Source organism: Penicillium citrinum (genome assembly GCF_028827155.1).
Source record: "Penicillium citrinum strain IBT 23319 chromosome Unknown utg000002l:1.0-3833315.0:1.0-3834789.0, whole genome shotgun sequence".
NCBI lineage: Eukaryota > Fungi > Ascomycota > Eurotiomycetes > Eurotiales > Aspergillaceae > Penicillium > Penicillium citrinum.
The window spans coordinates 1,022,916-1,041,810 of NW_026622687.1; the positions used below are offsets into that span (position 1 = coordinate 1,022,916).

The window sequence follows — 18,895 nt, forward strand, 5'->3', positions numbered from 1 at the left end:
CCTTCAAGATTCGGTAGTCATGTATACGTTGGCCGCCCGTTATGATCTCCTGCCCACGAACAAAAAAAAATCGAAAGAATTGGTAACAGATTGGTCTTCCGAATCAACCATAGTGTAGAATGGACGCACGGATCGCGGAAGTTTATTCAAAATGTAATAGTCAGCGCAGTATATTTTTCTTCACAAGTTGTCCCAAACGAATTTCATCGCGCGTATTTAGATCTTCGTGACCTTTGAGTTCGCCTCCATCCTCATCACACCGCCCAGAACTATCAAGTAATTGGACAGCATCGGAGAATTTGAGATTTGGTGTTTCGTCTAGCCAAATCAGATCCATGATGAGTATTGAAAACGGACGATTTCGATGTCTTGACAATAGTCATGATGAAGGCGCAAAAAAAAGTCCTTCAGGATTTCATCGAGGACTTCTAACATTTCGTGATCATGAACTTTGGTAACAATCTCAATATCCAATTCAGTGTATTCCGTCAGGTGATGATGGGTATTGGAGTCCTCCGCTCGGAAAACACCTTCGATCCCATAGACGCGCCCGAAATCCGCCGAAATTGCCATTTGCTTAGCTAGTTGCGGACTTTGGGCCAGGAAAACTTATTGGCCAAAGTACTTCGTTGCGAAGACGCTTGATCCAGATTCAGTTGCAGCACCTTGTAGTTCTGGCGTATGTATTTCAGTAAGGCCGCGCTTCGCAAGGGTGCTGCGGAATATGCTTGCGTACGTAAGTCGAGTATCTGGCTTTGCAGGAGGGCGTAGTAGGTTAGCAATGTACAGTGGCCACTAACAGACCTCGCATTCCCAGGACAGGTTTCGGGCTTCGTAAAGAAAGGCAGTCTTTTCTCGCGATGGACTAGGACATGAAAATTTTTCAACCCATATCTCTTTATCCATCATAGATTATCCTCTAATATGCTGCTTTGGACGCCTCAACACGCCCCGCGCATGCACAATGTCGCCTGAGTTGAGATGGCTAGCCCATTGCATCACTTTTTGAAGACACTCTGTCACTTCGACATAGTACACCTTGAACAGTGAATGCTTGCTGGCGAAACGTAGAAAAGACCAGCTTCGAGTCCAAGCGACGAATTGCATGCAATCGACCTGATAGTTCGACCGATCGGTCGAGTAGATTGTCGGTCAGGCGGATCATCTCAATGAACTTACATTGGTGACCTTTCGCAGTATTCGTGAACGAGAGGTCTCCATAATGTTCTTTTGCGTCAACGAAAACTTCTGATAGGCTATCCATTTTCCTTTCTTGTGTCTTGAGACTTTCCGGTTTGCGAGCGACATTATTCCGTTTCTTTCTACCGATAAAAACACTTGTGTTGCTTCTTATTGAGCGATTGGTGGTAATTTTGGACATTATAACCTCGCGACCTCCGCTCTTCATGCCGTTTGAAAGGACTTAGAACGTGAGAACAGGTATCAGCGTCAGAAGTTCTCCGATTAGAAAGCATTGAATGAAAATATGGGATTGGGACATAATTGCTCTTAAGATAATGGTGTTAGAAAGTTTGGGTATTGAAAAGAGCCTTTATGGGAAGAGACCTATTTAAGCAAATAGCATGTGACCTGGTCATCGGACCCGTTTCCGACCAGTTCTGGGCGTAGCAGAGATGGAATATATAGTTACCAGCGAAAAGTTACATACAAGAGGACCCTCTACTCAAAATATACAAGAATATAAGTGAGAAAGATATCCAAATATCTAATATTATGTACGAATCGGAACCTAGAAGTCGAAATGATCGACAGATTTTTGGCTTCAGCTCGAGGAAATTTAATCCCAATAGTCGCGAAGACCGCCCCGCCCCTATAATGTTTGGTCGAATATACTCAAGACACCATCTAGCCGTGGCTCTGCCCACCCACAGGCGGTCTAGGTCTAGATCGTCGAGCGTAAATGGCCAATGGCTCAACCAGCCACTCAACCAACTAAATTGTATTAAAAGAGGCCTAACTTAGTCTCTGACGTATCCGGATTAGAACAATCGGAGTGGGGTGCTAGAAAGGGAGCGCCAGGACCCTTTCTGCAGCCGTTCACAAAAATCAATGTTCTGTTTCTGTAAAGAGGGGAAGTTTCTATCAGTAAGACATGCTTGAGATGGATGCTCAATTCAAATAATCAATTTCGATGAACAATTTGTTCTTTTCAACTGACTGTGCTAAGCAAATCTCCAAAGCTACCCTGCACAACAGATTTAAAGCCACCGTCCAGATTGGCGACTTTGAAGCCGGCTTGTCGTAGTATTCTGTAGGCAATATAACCACGATATCCCACCCAACAATAAACAAGGATTGGAGATTCTTTACGTAAATGTTGGAGATTCTGCCGCACTTGCTCTAAAGGAATATTGCGAGCAGATAGTATATGTCCTTGGGAATATTCATTAGGGGAACGGACGTCAACAACCTGCCAACTTGAGGTTAAAGATGACACCTTCTCGGTGTGCACGATTTCGACTAATCCGTGGAGGAGGTTGCTTCCGACAAATCCTGCCATATTGATAGGATCTTTAGCCGAACCATATGGTGGCGCATAACCTAATTCCACATGTTCTAAATCAAAAATGGACATATTGGCCTGCAGTGCAATCGAAAGGACGTCAATGCGCTTATCAACACCTCTACTTCCAACAGCTTGAGCTCCAAGGAGACGGCCTGTCCCGGGTTCGAAAGCAACACGGAGTGTTATCGGGCTTGCGGAAGGGTAGTAGCCGGCATGATCAAGTGGGTGGACGGTCACCCAAAGGGGACAGAAACCAAGGCTCTTTAAGCGCTGGACTGAAAAACCTGTAATTGCGGCTGAGATGTTGAATATTTGGCACACAAATGTGCCAATATTCCCTCGATACGGTGTCGATCCTCCAAAGATATGATCAGCAGCAATACGGCCTTGTCTATTAGCTGGACCCCCAAGTGCCAACGACGTAGCTTGATGGGAAATTCGATTTTCGACTTCAACCATGTCTCCAACAGCATATATATCTGGATCAGATGTTTGCATAAAGATATTCACAGAAACTCCACTTCTTCCAACATGAAGACCAGCAGATTCCGCTATAGTTGATCGCGCACGTACCCCGATTGCCACAATCACGACGTCGGCAGATATGAGTTGACCCCCAGAAAGTTGTATGTTGACAGAGGATCCGTTGTCTTGTATCTCTGTTACTTTTTTATTGGAAATTAGATTAATTTGGTGATCTTCCAGCTCCTTGTGTATAATTCTTGCCAAGTCCTCATCAAAGGGCGGAAAGACGTGGCTGGAACTTTCAATCATGCTCACATCAAGTCCAAGTTTGCGTAGGTTTTCGGCCGCTTCCAGTCCTATAAACCCTCCCCCAACAATAGCTGCGCGCTTGCATCTATTTTCCAAGATGAATTCCCGAATCCTTTGCAAGTCTGGTAATGTTTGCAATGTAAAGATCTGTGCCAAGCTCATGCCAGGGATTGCAGGGCGGACCGATTGGGCTCCTTGGGCAAGAATTAGTTTGTCGTAGGACATCTTGTAGAAGGTATCGCTGTCTATATCGTGTATGTCGACTTCGTGCTTTTGTGGGCTGATTTCCATCAGCTCTGACCGCAGCCGTATGTCGATGTTGAATCGCGCTTCCAAGCTAGCTTCTGTCTGAAGTACCAAGCTTTTGTCGGATTTGATAACGCCCCCTAATGCGTATGGAACACCACAATTTGCGTAGCTCACGAATGAGCCTCGCTCAAAAACAGTAATGGAAGCATTCTCATCCAAGCGGCGGGCTCGGGCTGCAGCTGACACTCCACCAGCTACCCCGCCTACGATGATAATTCTTGGTGGCATTTTCGTCAGTCCCTACTACTTGCAATATAGAGAAAAGTTTGTGGAAAGACCCGATCTAGGAAAAGCATGAAGTTTCGAGACCGGGGTTGTCCTGGGAAAATAGTGCTTCTTAAAAGCTCTAGTCCCGTTATAAGCGCTGATGGGCAAACCCAATCCAAGGGCCCGGTCGCGCCTGCGACCAATCAGAACTCAGTGGGGCTGAATACATCAGACAACATGGACCGTCTAGAACCTATATCACACGTTCACCTACGTGGACAGTTCCAGATAGTCAACGTCATTTTTGCTTGACACATGTCTTATGTATCCCGTTACATCAAGAGTGCAGATTTTATCTAAAATTCAGAGCATGGATACCGACTTGTAGACCGCCGCCCACCGCTTTCTGGATGTTCGCTAACGAGTAGGGTTTTTCCACGACATGCTTATCATGCGCTATTATACATTTCGTTGTTAGCATCTTAACCTTCTTCGAATTGGTGGCACTCGTATGCAGACGACCATAGATACCAATGAGTATCTTCGACAGCGGTGGTGGTGACGAGATGGGATCTCTGCAACCAGCATGTGATGATGCGTCACACAACAGCTTCAAGGAAAGAAGACCAGACGGGAAATCCCGCTTACAAAGTCTGTGGATATGTTGGATGAGATGAAGCGTGTGTCAAGATGTTGACTGACATTCTGAACTACAGGAGATGGGCGAGTGGATATACATGTCAGCGAGCAAGACCCGCAGATTTCCAGATTGTTTACCCAGCTCAAATGTACTACCCCACCCAAGCAAGTTCCTTACGAATCCGCAGCGGACAATCTACCATTGCGTCTCAACATTGTCATCCAAGTTGTTGGATCTCGTGGTGATATTCAGCCATTCATCGCGCTAGGAAAACAATTAAAGACTGTTGGACACCGCGTTAGATTTGCCACCCACCTTACTTTCAGAAATTTTGTTCTCTCCGAGGGCCTTGAATTTTTTAGCATTGGCGGAAACCCGACAGAGCTGATGGCGTTCATGGTGAGGAACTCCGGGTTGATTCCGAAATTCGAAACCATACGAAGTGGCTCCGTTCAGAAGCGTCGACGCGAAATGAGGCAAATTATTGACGGATGCTGGCACTCCTGTTTTGAGACCGGCGATGGGACGCATCTTCATCATATCATGGATGACCTCCTGGATGATGTGGTGGATTATCGTCGGCGACCCTTCGTGGCGGATGCAATCATCGCCAATCCTCCTAGCCTGGCTCATATCCATTGCGCACAACGGCTTGGAATTCCGCTACATATAATGTTCACGTGAGTTACTACTTGCAGCAATCCTTAGAAAGGTGTCACTGTTACAGCACAAAAGGTACATCTATGTATTCACAGCGTGCTTACTCTTCGTCAGAATGCCTTGGTCACCCACGCAGTCATTCCCACATCCGCTGGCCATAACCCACCCACAAGAGTGTCAGAGGTCTATCGCAAACTACCTTTCCTATGCTATGGTGGACTTAATGATTTGGGAAGGGCTTGGTGATTTGGTGAACAAGTTCAGAACAACCTGTCTAACACTTGACCCTTTGGATACTATCACTGGCTCGAGCGTGACTCACAGATTGAGGATACCTTACACCTATTTCTGGTAAGATCTTACGGGAAGCCACCTATCTATACAACTTAGATCGCTTTTGCTTACATACACTGGCTTAAGGTCAGAGGCGCTATTACCGAAGCCACTGGACTGGTCTGATCACATCGAAGTATGTGGCTTCATCTCCTCTCCACACGAGCCAGAATACCAGCCCCCACAGGAAATCAGCAAATTTCTCAATGCAGGGCCAAAGCCGATTTATGTCGGATTTGGATCGATCGTTGTGGATAATCCAACTCGACTGTTGAGGATCGTTCTTGAAGCTGCTGCCAGCATCAGTCAACGGGTCATACTTTCCAGAGGCTGGGCTAATCTAGGAGGGGAGGAACTGGATCTCCCAGACAATGTCCTCGTCATTGGAAGCATACCGCATGACTGGCTCTTCCAGCATGTTTCTTGCGTGATACATCATGGGGGTGCGGGAACAACTGCTGCCGGGCTTTCCCATGGCTGTCCAACTGTCATAATTCCTTTTTTTGGTGACCAGCATTTCTGGGGTAATGTTGTTGCCAGAGCTGGGGCGGGACCCCCACCGATCCCTTACCGGGATTTGAGCTCGAAGAAGTTGATCGAACATATTAAGGTCGCACTTCAGCCACAAATTCAACAAGCAGCCCAGGATATTCAGATCAAGATGTCTAAAGAATTGGGACTTCGTGACGGCATACGAAGTTTCCACAGGCACCTTGATACTCAGCTAATGCAATGTGACATGAGTCCAAAACGTCCAGCAGTCTGGAGTGTCAGGCATACGAATGCCAAGCTGAGTGCTTTTGCAGCTTCTGTTCTCATTGAAAGCGGGAAAATATTCCCGCAAGATCTTGTTTTGTAAGCAGTTTCTCCTACGATCGACAGGTCCGTCTAATTTCGGAGCACTATAGATATCACTCTGTAGCATACGACACCTATCGTAATCCAGCTGAGCCAGTCAGTGCAGTATCCCAGATACTTCTGGGAACTCTTGCCGGCCTTGTCGCTTGTATTTCTGATGTCCCAGGTGCGATCCCATCGTGCCTTCTGTCCATACGCAGTGTTTTGGGTGAACCACACGAACATTTTGACCCATACGTCCAATGTCAACGACACAGTATAGCCGAGAGAAAGAAAGATATCATGAATAAGCTACAAGCTAGTAAAATAAGCAAGCCCTTCTGCCTCGGCAATGAGAAGCGTGTGAAACATATTCTGGCTAAGTCAACTCCACGGGGCAGTGATGGACCGAAGAGAAGCCTCAGGCTTACAAAGCAGAGATTGTCGTGCGATAATGGAAAGCTGCTGAAGTTGCGTGAGACCGCCTCTGCGATTTCATTTATTGTTAGCATCACATCGAAGAAAGCTCTGCGTGTTCTCATAAAATTACCAGCCGACATCTCGCTAACTCTGAGTAAGAGTTTCCACAACGCTCCATTATTATACAATGATCACCTGGTAAAGCCATGTCCACAAGTTACAGGCGTTTGGACCGGCTTCAAAGCCGCTGGAAAGGTCCGCAAATCTTCTAGTCAAGCTTTTCTTCGACCCCTGAATATCGTCTGACGCAATCCGTACAGGAACTCAGAGACAGCTTGCATGATAGCGTCACTGGGTTATACATTCAACCACGGTATAGCCTGAAGCACGACGGCGCTGGAAATTTCCCCAGTGGCCTAGCCAAGGGCTTGGCGGGCCTTTTTATTAAACCTTTAGCAGGTTGGTAACAAATGAGTTTTCCACCTGCTATCATTCGGACGTGACGTGACTGACATACAAATAGGATTGGCTGGGGTGGCTGGCTATCCTCTGCATGGACTACGCAAAGAGATCAATGTTTCCTTGAGTAAACCCGTGGATGCATATCTTGAGGCAGCCCGGTTTGAACAAGGTCGCGAAGAGATGCACATGTCTTCCACAGAAGAGAGAGTGGAAGTACTTGAGAACTTCGAAGTGTTGCACGAAGCACATCTCAAACGACGGCAACCCCGTATGTTGAAGATGCTGGTTAGTAATATTAAGCGTGGTAGGCAACCAAGAGCTTAACGTACAACGTGAGCGTCTACAGTATCACTGTCTGTTGCGTGTATTGGCAATGCGGGGTTTGACCAGAAGATCAACCGGTGCTCAGTTCACTTGGAGATTACCAATACAGGGTGTGTTAGCTTACCACTCAGCAGATCTATTAACTACTGATTTGTAAGGAGCATAGTATTACCCTCCATGATGTCAAATTGCTCGTTCTGACATGATGTATGCACTGCTCATTCATAACCATATTTTTCTGTTCAATTGGGATCGTTTACACTGTCAATTCTGAGTGTGAGGCTGAGAACTTGAAAGTTTTCTTGTATTTGGGAGTAAGTCCCCGGATAGACTACTGGTGCCTTTCTACGGTACTTACCCGCAAGCCAACATTTCTTGCAAGTGCAAAAATAACGATCATCCCTTCAGCGCCCCTTGGGAAGTTGCGGGCCGCGTTCACAATGCAACCATTTGCTCTTCCATAAGCAATGACCCACCTTCATCCATCTTAATCCATGAATCAAAGTAATATTTTGTAGAGCACGAATCAGCACAAATCGATAGACAGTGACCGCGCAAGGTAAGAGATTTGAGGGGGAAGGCTGGCAAAAATTTGCCGCAGCGCATCGGCTAGACCGTCGGCGGCTAAAGTGTTGTTCAGTTGGATTAGAACCCCAAGTTGGTATGCGTTGCTGATGGTTTTGCATATATATTACTTCAATTGCAATTTGGACAGTAAGACTTGACCCCAATAGAAGAAATACCATTCCATTAAGGGAAATGCAATTGTTTCGAAGTGGACATGAGGATGGATGAAGAAAGTTCCATCCATCTCTTCTACGCAAGTCATGATATTCGCCAAGGTTTTTCCCGCGACGCAGACGGACGATGATTTTCTATGCTTTTCGGGCTGTATTCGCCGGAGGTAAATTGGATGCAGTTCACCGACCTTCCATAGGCGACCTGTTTAGTGACGAGTCCATAAGGGCCCAGAACTTCACTGCAGCCAGCAACAACTTTGAACTGGCCATTGTTGTTGCCGTCGCCGCATTCGGCGCAAACAGCAATCAAGATCCGGCATCTACAGTGGGGTCATTGATAGATGTCCCTGTACTGTTGAGGCTTGCCGCCGCGTTTTTGTGACGAACTGCTAGTAAGTTTAAGACCCCTTTCCGTCTTTCGAGTAGTCCGAGTAGTACCATGCTAGCATATTAGGTTGATTCCAGTACTGAAGACACAATTCTAGGTCCTGACTTTGCTTCGCAGGCCTTATCTTTCGTCGGCATCTTTGACACTATTTTTTGCGATTCGTGTGTGGTTTCTGGCATGTTCGCGTGGTAATCTTCTTCGATGAGATCACTACCTAGATCACAACTAGTTTCGTTACCTTCTCCAGGGAATGTTGCTTTAACGCCTCAGTATCCGGTGTGGAAACACTATCTTCTAAGTTTACCTTGTCGGGAGCGAAAGCGGTTACTTGTTCCCGACACAGTTATAGTGCGATGGGGGTTCGCCTAACGCGAGTTCCCCGGTAAGCCAGGCCGCTAATGCTCGAGCGCGTGAACCATTCGGCGATTCGGCGACCAACTCAGCTTGGGGATATCGATAATAGTCATTGGGAATGAAACGAGGAATGTCAGAGTAAACATAATAGTGCTCTTAGTGGGAATTGCTCGCTATCTCATGATTACATGGAATCCCTTGCATTCTGGCACTGATAATTCATTCCCGAGGCGGCCATGACTTTTAGCAAATCTTCCTTGTATCGCTAGACCAGAAACAGTGAAAATCAATTTTGGTCCCGGCCTGTTGGAATATCGGCACTAATCAAATTATATATAAATAGATTAGAAAGCTAATACCGTGCTGACCGTTACTGCCTTCTATGTAAGAAACAAACAGAGAAGTCATAATTGTTCCGGCTGATCATTCTTCAAAGATCACAAAGAGAGAGAATCTTACATGACTGGTCCTATGTAACAACCTGCGATGCTGGTTACAAGGAGGACGGTTCGCTTCAACAATGTACAGCCGGAGCATTGTGTCCGAATTATGGAGACGTGGCAGTGACTATGAGCTGGAGGAGTATTGTGCCAAAGAGCAGTATCACAAATTCAAGCTTATCATGTTCGGACGAATCGGATGGGAAGGAACTAGTCTAGATCGCCCAAATCTTGCAAGAAGACCTATTTTCTAGCTTCAGATACCCTTTGAGGATTAAACGGCGACCCACCTCGGGGACCACTCATGACGGCAGTGTTATCTAATCCCTCGGGGAGGCTCACTATCCGGCTGGCCTAAACCCAAAGCGATATTCTTGGCTTTGCTTATTTGGCATTATCGGGGACCACAAAACCTGCCCGATGCCGAACTCTGGAAGATGAGCAGATTCTATCTGAGGCCGATGGAATGCTGATCACCGTAGGATGAGCCGGCCGGCATCAAAGGTCTACCATCTGTATTCGCATACAAAAGCGGCTTTGGTCCGCAAGCTAGAGTATATTGACTATTCCAGTTGATTGAATTAATCAAGCTCGAAATTCTTAAAACATCGGAGAAAGTACGTACGGATCGTTTGATAAAGCAGCATGGTCGAACGCCACTCAACCTCCCTAATGGAGGCTCTTAGTGCCGTCGTGGACTTGGAACGCAACGATGCCAGAGAATTTCTGATGAACCACTCCGTACACAATTTCTCGTGGAGTGGATTAACTGTGACTGTTAAGGATCGCCAGACAAAGAAGGCACGCGATTTGATCAATGATATCAGTGGAGATGTGCTGCAGGGTATGTATTCATTCGATAAGGTGCTCAATTTAGCCTGTATGATGCTGATGATCTTCAGGCGAACTGGTGGCGCTTATGGGCCCTTCGGGCTGTGGGAAGACGACCCTGCTTAATGTGCTGGCACGTCGTCCAGCCGCCTCGGGTGCAAAAGTAATGGGTGACGCCTATGTCAACGGCAGCAAGGTTGACTCTGGTTCTTTCGGGCGAATGACTTCGTACGTCGAGCAGGAAGATGCCCTCATTGGGTCTTTGACCGTTCGCGAGACATTGAAGTTCGCGGCGGATCTCTCTCTGCCTCGGTATTTCTTCCCAATTGCTACGTGCTGATGAACGTGGCGCATTTTGCTAACGGATCTTTGTATAGCTCCGTGTCGAAACAGCAGCGCATAGACCGTATTCGGACCCTCCTAGAAGCATTCGGTATCCAAAATCAGACAGACACGCTGGTTGGAACGCCAATCCGGAAGGGTATCAGTGGCGGGCAGAAGAGACGTGTCAGCGTTGCTAGTCAGCTCATCACCTGTCCTAAGATCCTGTTCTTGGATGAACCCACGAGCGGCTTGGACTCAACGGCTAGCTACGAGGTCATGTCGTATGCAAAGGAGCTTGCGAGGTCGAACAATGTGAGTCAGATTCTGGACACGCATCCCAGGATATCTTCTAACATCGTCCATGCTAGATCCTCATCATTGCCAGTATCCACCAGCCCTCAACAACAACCTTCCAGCTTTTCGACAAACTCCTCCTCCTCTCCAACGGAAAGACATGCTATTTCGGTTCCATTTCTAATGTCAACAATTATTTCGACCACATCGGGCACCCTATCCCCTCAAACACGAATCCGGCCGAGTTCCTCCTCGACATCGTCAGCTCAGATTTCGGCGGAGCGAAAGAAGCTGCCCAAGAACGCGTGCGAAAGATCCAGCAGGCGTGGGCTGAGTCGAACGAGGCAGTTGCGGTGGACAGAGAAGTTTCCGAGCGTGTTCGATCAATGGAGGAGAAAGATGCTGTTTCCGCAGAAGATCTCAAACGGCCTGGTCCCTTCACAATCACGACGGCTCTCCTCCATCGTTCATTCATCAAGAGCTATCGTGATGTGGTTGCCTACGGTATCCGCATCGTGATGTATCTCGGCCTCGCCATCATGATGGGAACAGTCTGGCTCCGCCTTCATACCTCCCAGGATTATATCCAACCGTTTGTGAACGCCATCGTAAGTTTCCTCCCCCGTCGAAGTACAATTAACCAATGCTAACCGCGTATCTATAGTTCTTCGGCTCCGCATTCATGTCCTTCATGGCCGTCGCATACGTACCAGCCTTCCTCGAAGATCGAGCTACCTTTGTCAAAGAACGAGCCAACGGACTATACGGGGCAACCCCGTTCATGGTCTCCAACTTCCTCATCGGCCTGCCATTCCTCTGTAGGTGACACATATCCCACATGATTCAACAAAATAGTTGACCACTATGCAGTCCTGATCTCTTTCCTCTTCTCTATCGTCTCATACTGGCTCTCCAACTTTCGCCCTAGCGGGGATGCGTTCTTCGCCTGGGTAATGTGGATCTTCCTGGACCTAGTAGCCGCAGAATCCCTCGTCGTCTTCATGACTGCCATCTTCCCCAACTTCGTCATCTCCCTGGCACTAGTGGCGTTTGCAAATGGTCTCTGGATGAGCGTGGGTGGGTTCCTCGTGCCTGCGACCATTCTGAATCCGTTCTGGAAATATGTGTTCCACTACATCGACTACCAGGTAAGACAGGAACTTTTTTGGCACTTTTTCTTTAGTTACGCGTTATACTCACGTCTTGGGCAGGCATATGTCTTCCAGGGAATGATGATCAACGAATTCTCGAAGCGAAACTACTCGTGCGGCCCTTCTTGCCAGTGTTTGTACCAGACAGATCTCGCGCCGCAATGTATGATTCGCGGCACGGGAGTACTGGAGCAGTATGGCTACGCGACTGGTAGGACTGGCAAATGGGTGGGAATTCTCATTGGTATTATAGCTGTGTATCGACTGTTTGGATGGATCGCGCTTGTTCTTCGTCGGACTTGACTCTCGTCTCTAAAAGTGGTGATCATAGAGTAATGGTTTAATAGAGGCGGAAAAATTCTTTTATGAAGTATGATGTATAGACTTAACGTTATCATATTTTCTGTTTTATCAAGCTTCACATCCATGAAAATCTATCAGGGTATGTTGTACAGTACTGTAGTACCAGAAGGGCTACTCTCCATGTCATGACACCCGTATCAACTGCCCCAGACCATACTTCAACCGCCCAGCCGAACTCACCCAAGGCAGGGCTCGAAATGATATTGTTTGTGAGCTTCGACCTCTGAGGGCGGAGGTAGAATTTTTTCTGAGAAAACATAGCGTGCGCGCACGGAAAGGACAGAGAGAATCCCATATAACGTGGCGGGCATACCTGGTAGCTAGACGATCACAGCCTCCCGGGGGATAAATAATATAATGAGGATCGCTACCCCAGAATCGAATGCAGGCTCCTTCTCACTCCATGTAATGACAAGCATCCTCAGAAACGTGGTGCCCTCAGGTAAACACTAATAAATACGAATAAACACGAATAAATGAAATTAAATATGGAAATTTCTGACTTTCATACAGTGAATAAGATTGATTGTTGAGGGACGGGAAAATTGGACATTGAAAATGAAATACTTAGCGAAAGTAACTTCTGTTGGGTTGGCTTCAACCCAAATGGGAGTCATCGATGGCGTGTACATATTCAACAGTGCAATGCACACTAGTTAGGGGGCTGCATACGAAATACGGCCGTGAAAACTGGGCAAATAAATCCAATCAATCGGTCAAATATTCCCTAGGCGCGCTAGTAAAACCGCGAGCCTCTCTTGTCGGTAATTTTCTGTTGGAGAACCTAGTGGGCCGTAGCTGTACTAACCAATAGGCGATGAACACCAAGTCTGAACTGATATTTTGCCCTTGACACGCATCCTATAACTAAGTGTCAGTACGATAGGTAGGGCTATTACGAATATTCGAAATCATTGATAGTATCGGATATCTCATCATCGTAGATAATTAACGGCAAGCTCAGCTTCATTTCCTCCTTTTCACCAGATGACTGGATACAACTTTCTCATATCCACAACGTTGTGTCAAAATTCAAAGAGGTTACTTTGCTTGTGTCGGAGAAAAGACCCCAGATCAGTTTTGAATTAACAATATATTACGAGTTCCAGGATTTATTACATGACGTTGCTGAGCGCAAGGACGATTTTGCAGATCTTGCTGAGAACATCACAGGCGTTGTTGAGGGGAGTATCAAGAAGTATATGAAGTACTACACCTTTATGGATGCCTCTGACCTATACTATACTGCACTAGACTTTGATTCTCGAGTAAAAGGGGCTCTCCTCCTCAATGAACTGGGTGCGAAAAATGCCGGGAGGAACCCTTCGAACTCTTTGTGATGACCTCCACAACGGATATAGTGGGATTACTGGGCCATTGACTACAACAAGGCAACTTGAACCTAGCCATAAGATTCAAAAAGTGGGTAGCCGGATGTTACAAAGGCTACAGCCTCAAGATAACCCTCGCTTTTCTAACATTGATCGCATTTTGATAGCGCTTGGGCTGAAGTAAGCGATATGGAGGATCAAAATTGGCTGTGTGAATGGTGGAAGGTGCATAAAAAGAAATACCCTCGGATGGCTGCTGCTGCCAGGAACTACCTAGCAACTCTAGCGTCTGAGGTCTCAGTTGAGAGACTATCCACTGCAGGAACAGATTTGTTTGGTGTACGACTATGAAGGGAAATACATTGAAAATAAATTGATTAAGCCTTGTCCCTGGACGAGGTGGCAGCCAGTGGCATAGGTCTGCATCGGATTATGACATGCATCTTGAACCTTCTTTCTGTGATAGGGAACCCGGTCGTTGATACTTGTGATTGTACCGTCGCTCAAAAAACTAACTGCCGCTAGCTTGTCTATACTCGATAGAGAAGTACGTTCATGGCAGATAAGTGCATCGACCCTGACATTTGACTCCATGCTGACCGAAATATTCGTTGAGAACCAGCCCTGTCTCTAGTGGTCCCACGAATACAGACGACATCCATGCCTTGCTTGAATGCGACAGTCTTGCTCGGGTGGTGAGATTATTGAGTGAAGCGGAATCTCCAAGTAACCTCTACTGACCATGTATGATACATCGCGCCGAAAGCAGCCCCGACCGTTGATTGAAGGCTGGCATAATAAGCCCAATGCTCTCCAGCAGCCGGTTCATTCCACTGTCGCCAACAGAATATACTTGGCCCGACAAACTCTTGGCATTCGCGAACTTCATTGGAGCGAATTGGCATTACCACAGCCATATTGAAAATTGAGCAACCCCGACGCTTTGAATGGGAGCCTCGGATCAATTTCGGACTAGGCGCCTTGACCTTTGTGATCGACTTGTTTTTATCGCTGCTATGGCTATGGAGTTCATTTTTTTCACAGGCTTCAACCTCATCAACGTTATCGACTGGAGTGTTTGGTCATTTGGCCAAATTGTTGCTATCACTCTATGGTTCCTGATTGCTATCAAGTATATCTACTGACTTATCTGTGAGTTTGCTTTTTTTATTTATCTGATGGATAAGTTCATCGGTTCTAATAAGTCTAGTTGGCACTGAGCAATATTCAAAAGCTCGTATCCCAGGACCCTACAAGATCATCAAGCAGCTGCATGAAGAAGATGAAGGCGTTTCAAATAGTTTTGTGAAAAGCTAAAGTCTGGGTGCAGAGCATGTCAAATTGCACAAAAAAAAACTCTTAATTTTTATGTTGTGTCTTGAATTTGATCTTGTTGCGTGCGATGCAGGCACGACTCGTGCATCGGACGCGGAGGGATACTATACTAATGCAAAGGGTATATGGATATTTTGGATTAAGGAGAAAACCGGGATTTCGTCCCTCTTTATATTTTCAATTCTGGATCGTCTACCTTCAAGTGACAAAATCAGCTTATTTGCCCAGACTCAAGTAAAAGCTCCATATTTGAGCGATGTATATAGAAATCGCTTTTATTTCTTTCTACGACTTCAGTTTTTTCATTATTTAAAGTGGGCGAACAATAAGCCACAAACCTTGGCTGGACTTCACAAATTTCGCGGCTGCGCTGAGTACTCCTCTCCAGTAAAAGTTTACCTCATCTGTCCCAAACCTAAAGTGAATTTTTGGATTTGACGATACCGAATTGTACTGTAAACCTGTTGTGCATCTAACTATCACGGAATATCTGCTCGTACTGGAAAGCACAACAGCACCCCGTTGATGACGTACAGGCTGAGAACCTGGTCTCCACTCCTGAGAAGCTGCGCATGGTGTGCTTGATCATGTGCTAATTCTGAGATCATGAGCTTGTCTCTCAGGTAAATAGTCATCAGATGCCACTGTACCGAAATCACGAATGATTACCCCTTAACTTCGTTTGCTTGTCACGCCGGCAAGTTCCATTACCGCCCGAGGAGTACAAATTTTCTGGCTTACAAGTGATTAGGCTCCACGAATTACCGTAAACTTCATGTAAGTCAGACGGGAAAATACATGGACTCCTGGGATTTTATGGCATATGATTATCCGGCGCTTGGGGCACCACTGTAGGGCATAATGCCAACATCTATGCCAACATCTATGCTTCGACAGCCAGCCCATCCAACACCCCGCTCAACTCTGATCAATTAGTAGCATATTAAACATCGAACGGCATAGTAGCTAACAATATCACTCTGGATATGGCCGCTCATTTATTAGAGCCACCGAACCATGAATATCATTCGGTGACGTACGGGTTGATAGTTGAGAAATGGGATTTGGGACTAGAAGGCATTGCTCCTGATAGGTGCTAGACTAATTATCACAACCACTTGCGACTTAAAACTACGCGGAAGATGTACGAATGATGGTCAGGTAGGATGCCTTTCAAGTTGCCCTTGACAAAGCCCGGTATATCATGTCTAGGAATATTGTGAGAGTAGGGGCGATAAGAACGGCACCGATAACTTGATCATGACGGTATGTGCATTAATTCGATGATAGCCCCCCAAAATTATCTCGAATGCAGATTGAATTCAAGATGCCCAAACGTCTCAGGGTCCTATATGAAAGCCGAAACGAGTCAAATTATGTAGCCTCCCCGTATGAGAACTTGAGAGAGGTTCCCGGCTCGGCAAGCTGTGCAGATCATGAGAGACGATTCCAGGGGTAGGCTGTACAGTATCTCATGAAGAGGTTCTAATCCCTGCCTGGAAATACATAGCGTAAAACACCTTTCATAGTCTTTGTTCTGTCCACTTATAAGAAGAATCGTTTGGTTAGGGATGACATATCACCGCGAAGACTACCACCAGTCGCTTGCGACCACTTCCTGAAGCCACTGTGGGGATTTTCTCAAATTCTAATATTGAGAAGCCTGCACCGTAGGCTATTACAGAATGTAAAACTATGAACAATTTAGTGGCGTACAGATATTCTGTTGCAAGACGAACTATATTCTAGATTGTGTACAGTGTTTGCTTTTGGAAGAAGAACCCATTTCGCTTTGGATCAATATTCCAGTGCGCTTTACACTTATTTGAATAACTTTCAACCTTTCTACAATGTGCCCCAAAAGTCGTACAGAATAGAGTCTAGTTTTGTATTACGCTTGACCAATCCGCCCAGATACAGAATCAAAACACAAATTCACTGAACGTCTATGTAATTCTAGCCAACTAAAAGCGATGATAGGCGATAATAACCATTAATAAAGAGAATAATGCCTTCTGTAAAGGCCCAATCTTCTAGCAAAGGGTCAGTCTTCGTGTCACTTCAAAGCAGTTAAGCTTCCCTTTCAATGTGATAACCAATATGTCCCAAATATACATCGCAGCTATCTTGCCCAGAAAATTTCTCTCAGCAGAATATACATTTCAAGTCTCCATATTCTGTCGCGAATAAAGCAAAGTTCACTTTATTGAATGTACTGTCCAGCAATGACCCGAAAGTGGTTGAGCAGGGTTGCCTCTGTCTCCCGTACTGTTGAGAGCTACAAATTTCGCTCTGAGAATTTGGAAGAGCTCATCGAGCCCGCAATGCTCAGGTCTGTTCTCTGTCTACTACTCCCGAACACCACAAATTTAATTGGACCATATTTTCATACTCATTTCCTCTGAGTACTCGCAATTACAGCCAAAGCCAGCTCGTGTTTGTTGACTGATCTACTTTTCGAGACTCTTAACTTCATTTGCGAGCTTTTGCCCGGCCCCCCCTAGTCGCGAGGCCTCGCGAACAGACAGCGTGCTCGGTTCTTACTTCGATGTTATATTTCCATCGGCTTGAAGTCTTCCAAGTCACAAGAGTCAACTGCGGACAGATGTGCCTTGTTGGAAGATTGCAAGACAGAAAAGCGATTTGCGATTAACTTGTTTCCACCTTGACTGACGCCTGCTTGTGTACTGTCAATCTCCTTGTTCGCCAGAGTGTCCTTATTGCACAGCTCACAGCTCAAGATGTTGCATATCCGAGAACCTTCCTTGATTGAAGACGCTTTGCGTACTGCTCCCTATTCTTCATTCCTCGCATCCATTCTTTCCCCAAAAAGACCACCCCTCCCTTGTGTCTCTTTCCCTGCGCTGTTCGGAATTATTGTTCGAGCGACTTTAAAAGATTTACCATCACCAATTCAATCGAGAAGGTGTCATTTCGGAAATAGCTTAGTTATTCGAAGTCCCTTTTTCTCCGTATGCAGAAAAGACTGAAGAAACCAGGAAAATGACCAATAATGAATCTACAGACGTTGACATGAATACTGGGAACAGCGAGAGCGGCAAGAAAGATGAAGGCACAGACGAAGATGGTGATGGCTACGACGACGAGGCTGATGAAAACAACGAGCACTCCGACTCTGAAGACTCGTCAATGTTCGGCCGCCAGTCATTGGCTAAGGTGGAAAATGACCTTCATGACCTCGTTATCCGAGACGCCCAAGCTTTCCTCAACACCTGTGAGGAAGGAAAGGATGGCACAGTGCGCACTCAGGCCCTTTGTGTTATGAACGAATTGCGAGCCCTCGCGGTTGAGATAAAGGATTCCTACGCCATCCAGGGCGACGATGGCCTAGCTCTTTTCAAGCGTCTGTTAACCTATTTTGATGGGGATTCGCTTGAGAGCATCACTAGCTCTGAGCTCATAATTGAAGTCCTCTTGGAGGTTCTTGGTGACTAAATGTATTTTGATCTGGCTTCCATTTTTGTATTGACGAATTGGCCCAATAACATAATCGACGATGTCTTGTCATAGGCTAGGGATCCTGTCAACATCACCCCCGATCCACTTGCCCAATTCATCAATACCAAGCTTACTGCAAAGGTGAATCGACTGCTTGAGGAGCCATTGATCGTTGCTAGTAGCTGCCTTCCGAGCTGGAGCGAAGATCTGGCTCGACTTTTCTCTTTCTTGTTCCCCTTTGAGACTAGTCATCTTTTCCTACAGTCAACGGTATTCTAATTCCGGGAACCGACACGAGAATTTGACCTTCCGTCACTAACATACAATGCAGTACATGCTTACTGGTACGCTCGCAAGTCTCTATAAACACGACCAACAAACAATGTTTAATC

At 46.2% G+C, this 18,895-nt stretch overlaps 9 protein-coding genes across 9 annotated transcripts; 4 read left to right on the forward strand and 5 right to left on the reverse strand.

Annotated features, from left to right (window-relative positions):
* Positions 1 to 160: 160 nt before the first annotated feature.
* N7469_002231 (uncharacterized protein) lies at positions 161 to 573 on the reverse strand (the record flags this gene model as incomplete). Its single annotated transcript, XM_056641151.1, has 2 exons — positions 161 to 318; positions 354 to 573. 2 exons carry the CDS (start codon positions 571 to 573, stop codon positions 161 to 163), a joined length of 378 nt encoding a protein of 125 aa, XP_056503645.1.
* Positions 574 to 581: 8 nt separating this feature from the next.
* N7469_002232 (uncharacterized protein) lies at positions 582 to 1,408 on the reverse strand (the record flags this gene model as incomplete). The annotated part of the gene is made up of 3 exons (XM_056641152.1): positions 582 to 865; positions 939 to 1,016; positions 1,039 to 1,408. 3 exons carry the CDS (start codon positions 1,406 to 1,408, stop codon positions 582 to 584), a joined length of 732 nt encoding a protein of 243 aa, XP_056503646.1.
* A 762-nt stretch (positions 1,409 to 2,170) lies between these two features.
* On the reverse strand, positions 2,171 to 3,838 carry N7469_002233 (uncharacterized protein; the record flags this gene model as incomplete). Its single annotated transcript, XM_056641153.1, has 1 exon — positions 2,171 to 3,838. One exon carries the CDS (start codon positions 3,836 to 3,838, stop codon positions 2,171 to 2,173), a length of 1,668 nt encoding a protein of 555 aa, XP_056503647.1.
* Positions 3,839 to 4,350: 512 nt separating this feature from the next.
* Positions 4,351 to 7,493, forward strand: N7469_002234 (glycosyltransferase; the record flags this gene model as incomplete). The annotated part of the gene is given in 7 exon segments (XM_056641154.1): positions 4,351 to 4,468; positions 4,534 to 5,137; positions 5,232 to 5,468; positions 5,538 to 6,305; positions 6,359 to 6,962; positions 6,980 to 7,166; positions 7,231 to 7,493. 7 exon segments carry the CDS (start codon positions 4,351 to 4,353, stop codon positions 7,491 to 7,493), a joined length of 2,781 nt encoding a protein of 926 aa, XP_056503648.1.
* A 2,594-nt stretch (positions 7,494 to 10,087) lies between these two features.
* On the forward strand, positions 10,088 to 12,318 carry N7469_002235 (uncharacterized protein; the record flags this gene model as incomplete). The annotated part of the gene is made up of 7 exons (XM_056641155.1): positions 10,088 to 10,259; positions 10,318 to 10,558; positions 10,624 to 10,882; positions 10,939 to 11,472; positions 11,529 to 11,682; positions 11,735 to 12,012; positions 12,076 to 12,318. 7 exons carry the CDS (start codon positions 10,088 to 10,090, stop codon positions 12,316 to 12,318), a joined length of 1,881 nt encoding a protein of 626 aa, XP_056503649.1.
* A 2,092-nt stretch (positions 12,319 to 14,410) lies between these two features.
* N7469_002236 (uncharacterized protein) lies at positions 14,411 to 14,626 on the reverse strand (the record flags this gene model as incomplete). Its single annotated transcript, XM_056641156.1, has 1 exon — positions 14,411 to 14,626. One exon carries the CDS (start codon positions 14,624 to 14,626, stop codon positions 14,411 to 14,413), a length of 216 nt encoding a protein of 71 aa, XP_056503650.1.
* A 99-nt stretch (positions 14,627 to 14,725) lies between these two features.
* On the forward strand, positions 14,726 to 15,026 carry N7469_002237 (DNA damage repair protein (Rad9); the record flags this gene model as incomplete). The annotated part of the gene is made up of 2 exons (XM_056641157.1): positions 14,726 to 14,841; positions 14,915 to 15,026. The coding sequence occupies 2 exons, from the start codon at positions 14,726 to 14,728 to the stop codon at positions 15,024 to 15,026; spliced, it is 228 nt and encodes a 75-aa protein (XP_056503651.1).
* Positions 15,027 to 18,047: 3,021 nt separating this feature from the next.
* On the forward strand, positions 18,048 to 18,500 carry N7469_002238 (uncharacterized protein; the record flags this gene model as incomplete). Its single annotated transcript, XM_056641158.1, has 1 exon — positions 18,048 to 18,500. The coding sequence occupies one exon, from the start codon at positions 18,048 to 18,050 to the stop codon at positions 18,498 to 18,500; it is 453 nt and encodes a 150-aa protein (XP_056503652.1).
* Positions 18,501 to 18,569: 69 nt separating this feature from the next.
* N7469_002239 (uncharacterized protein) lies at positions 18,570 to 18,755 on the reverse strand (the record flags this gene model as incomplete). The annotated part of the gene is made up of 1 exon (XM_056641159.1): positions 18,570 to 18,755. One exon carries the CDS (start codon positions 18,753 to 18,755, stop codon positions 18,570 to 18,572), a length of 186 nt encoding a protein of 61 aa, XP_056503653.1.
* Positions 18,756 to 18,895: the final 140 nt, after the last annotated feature.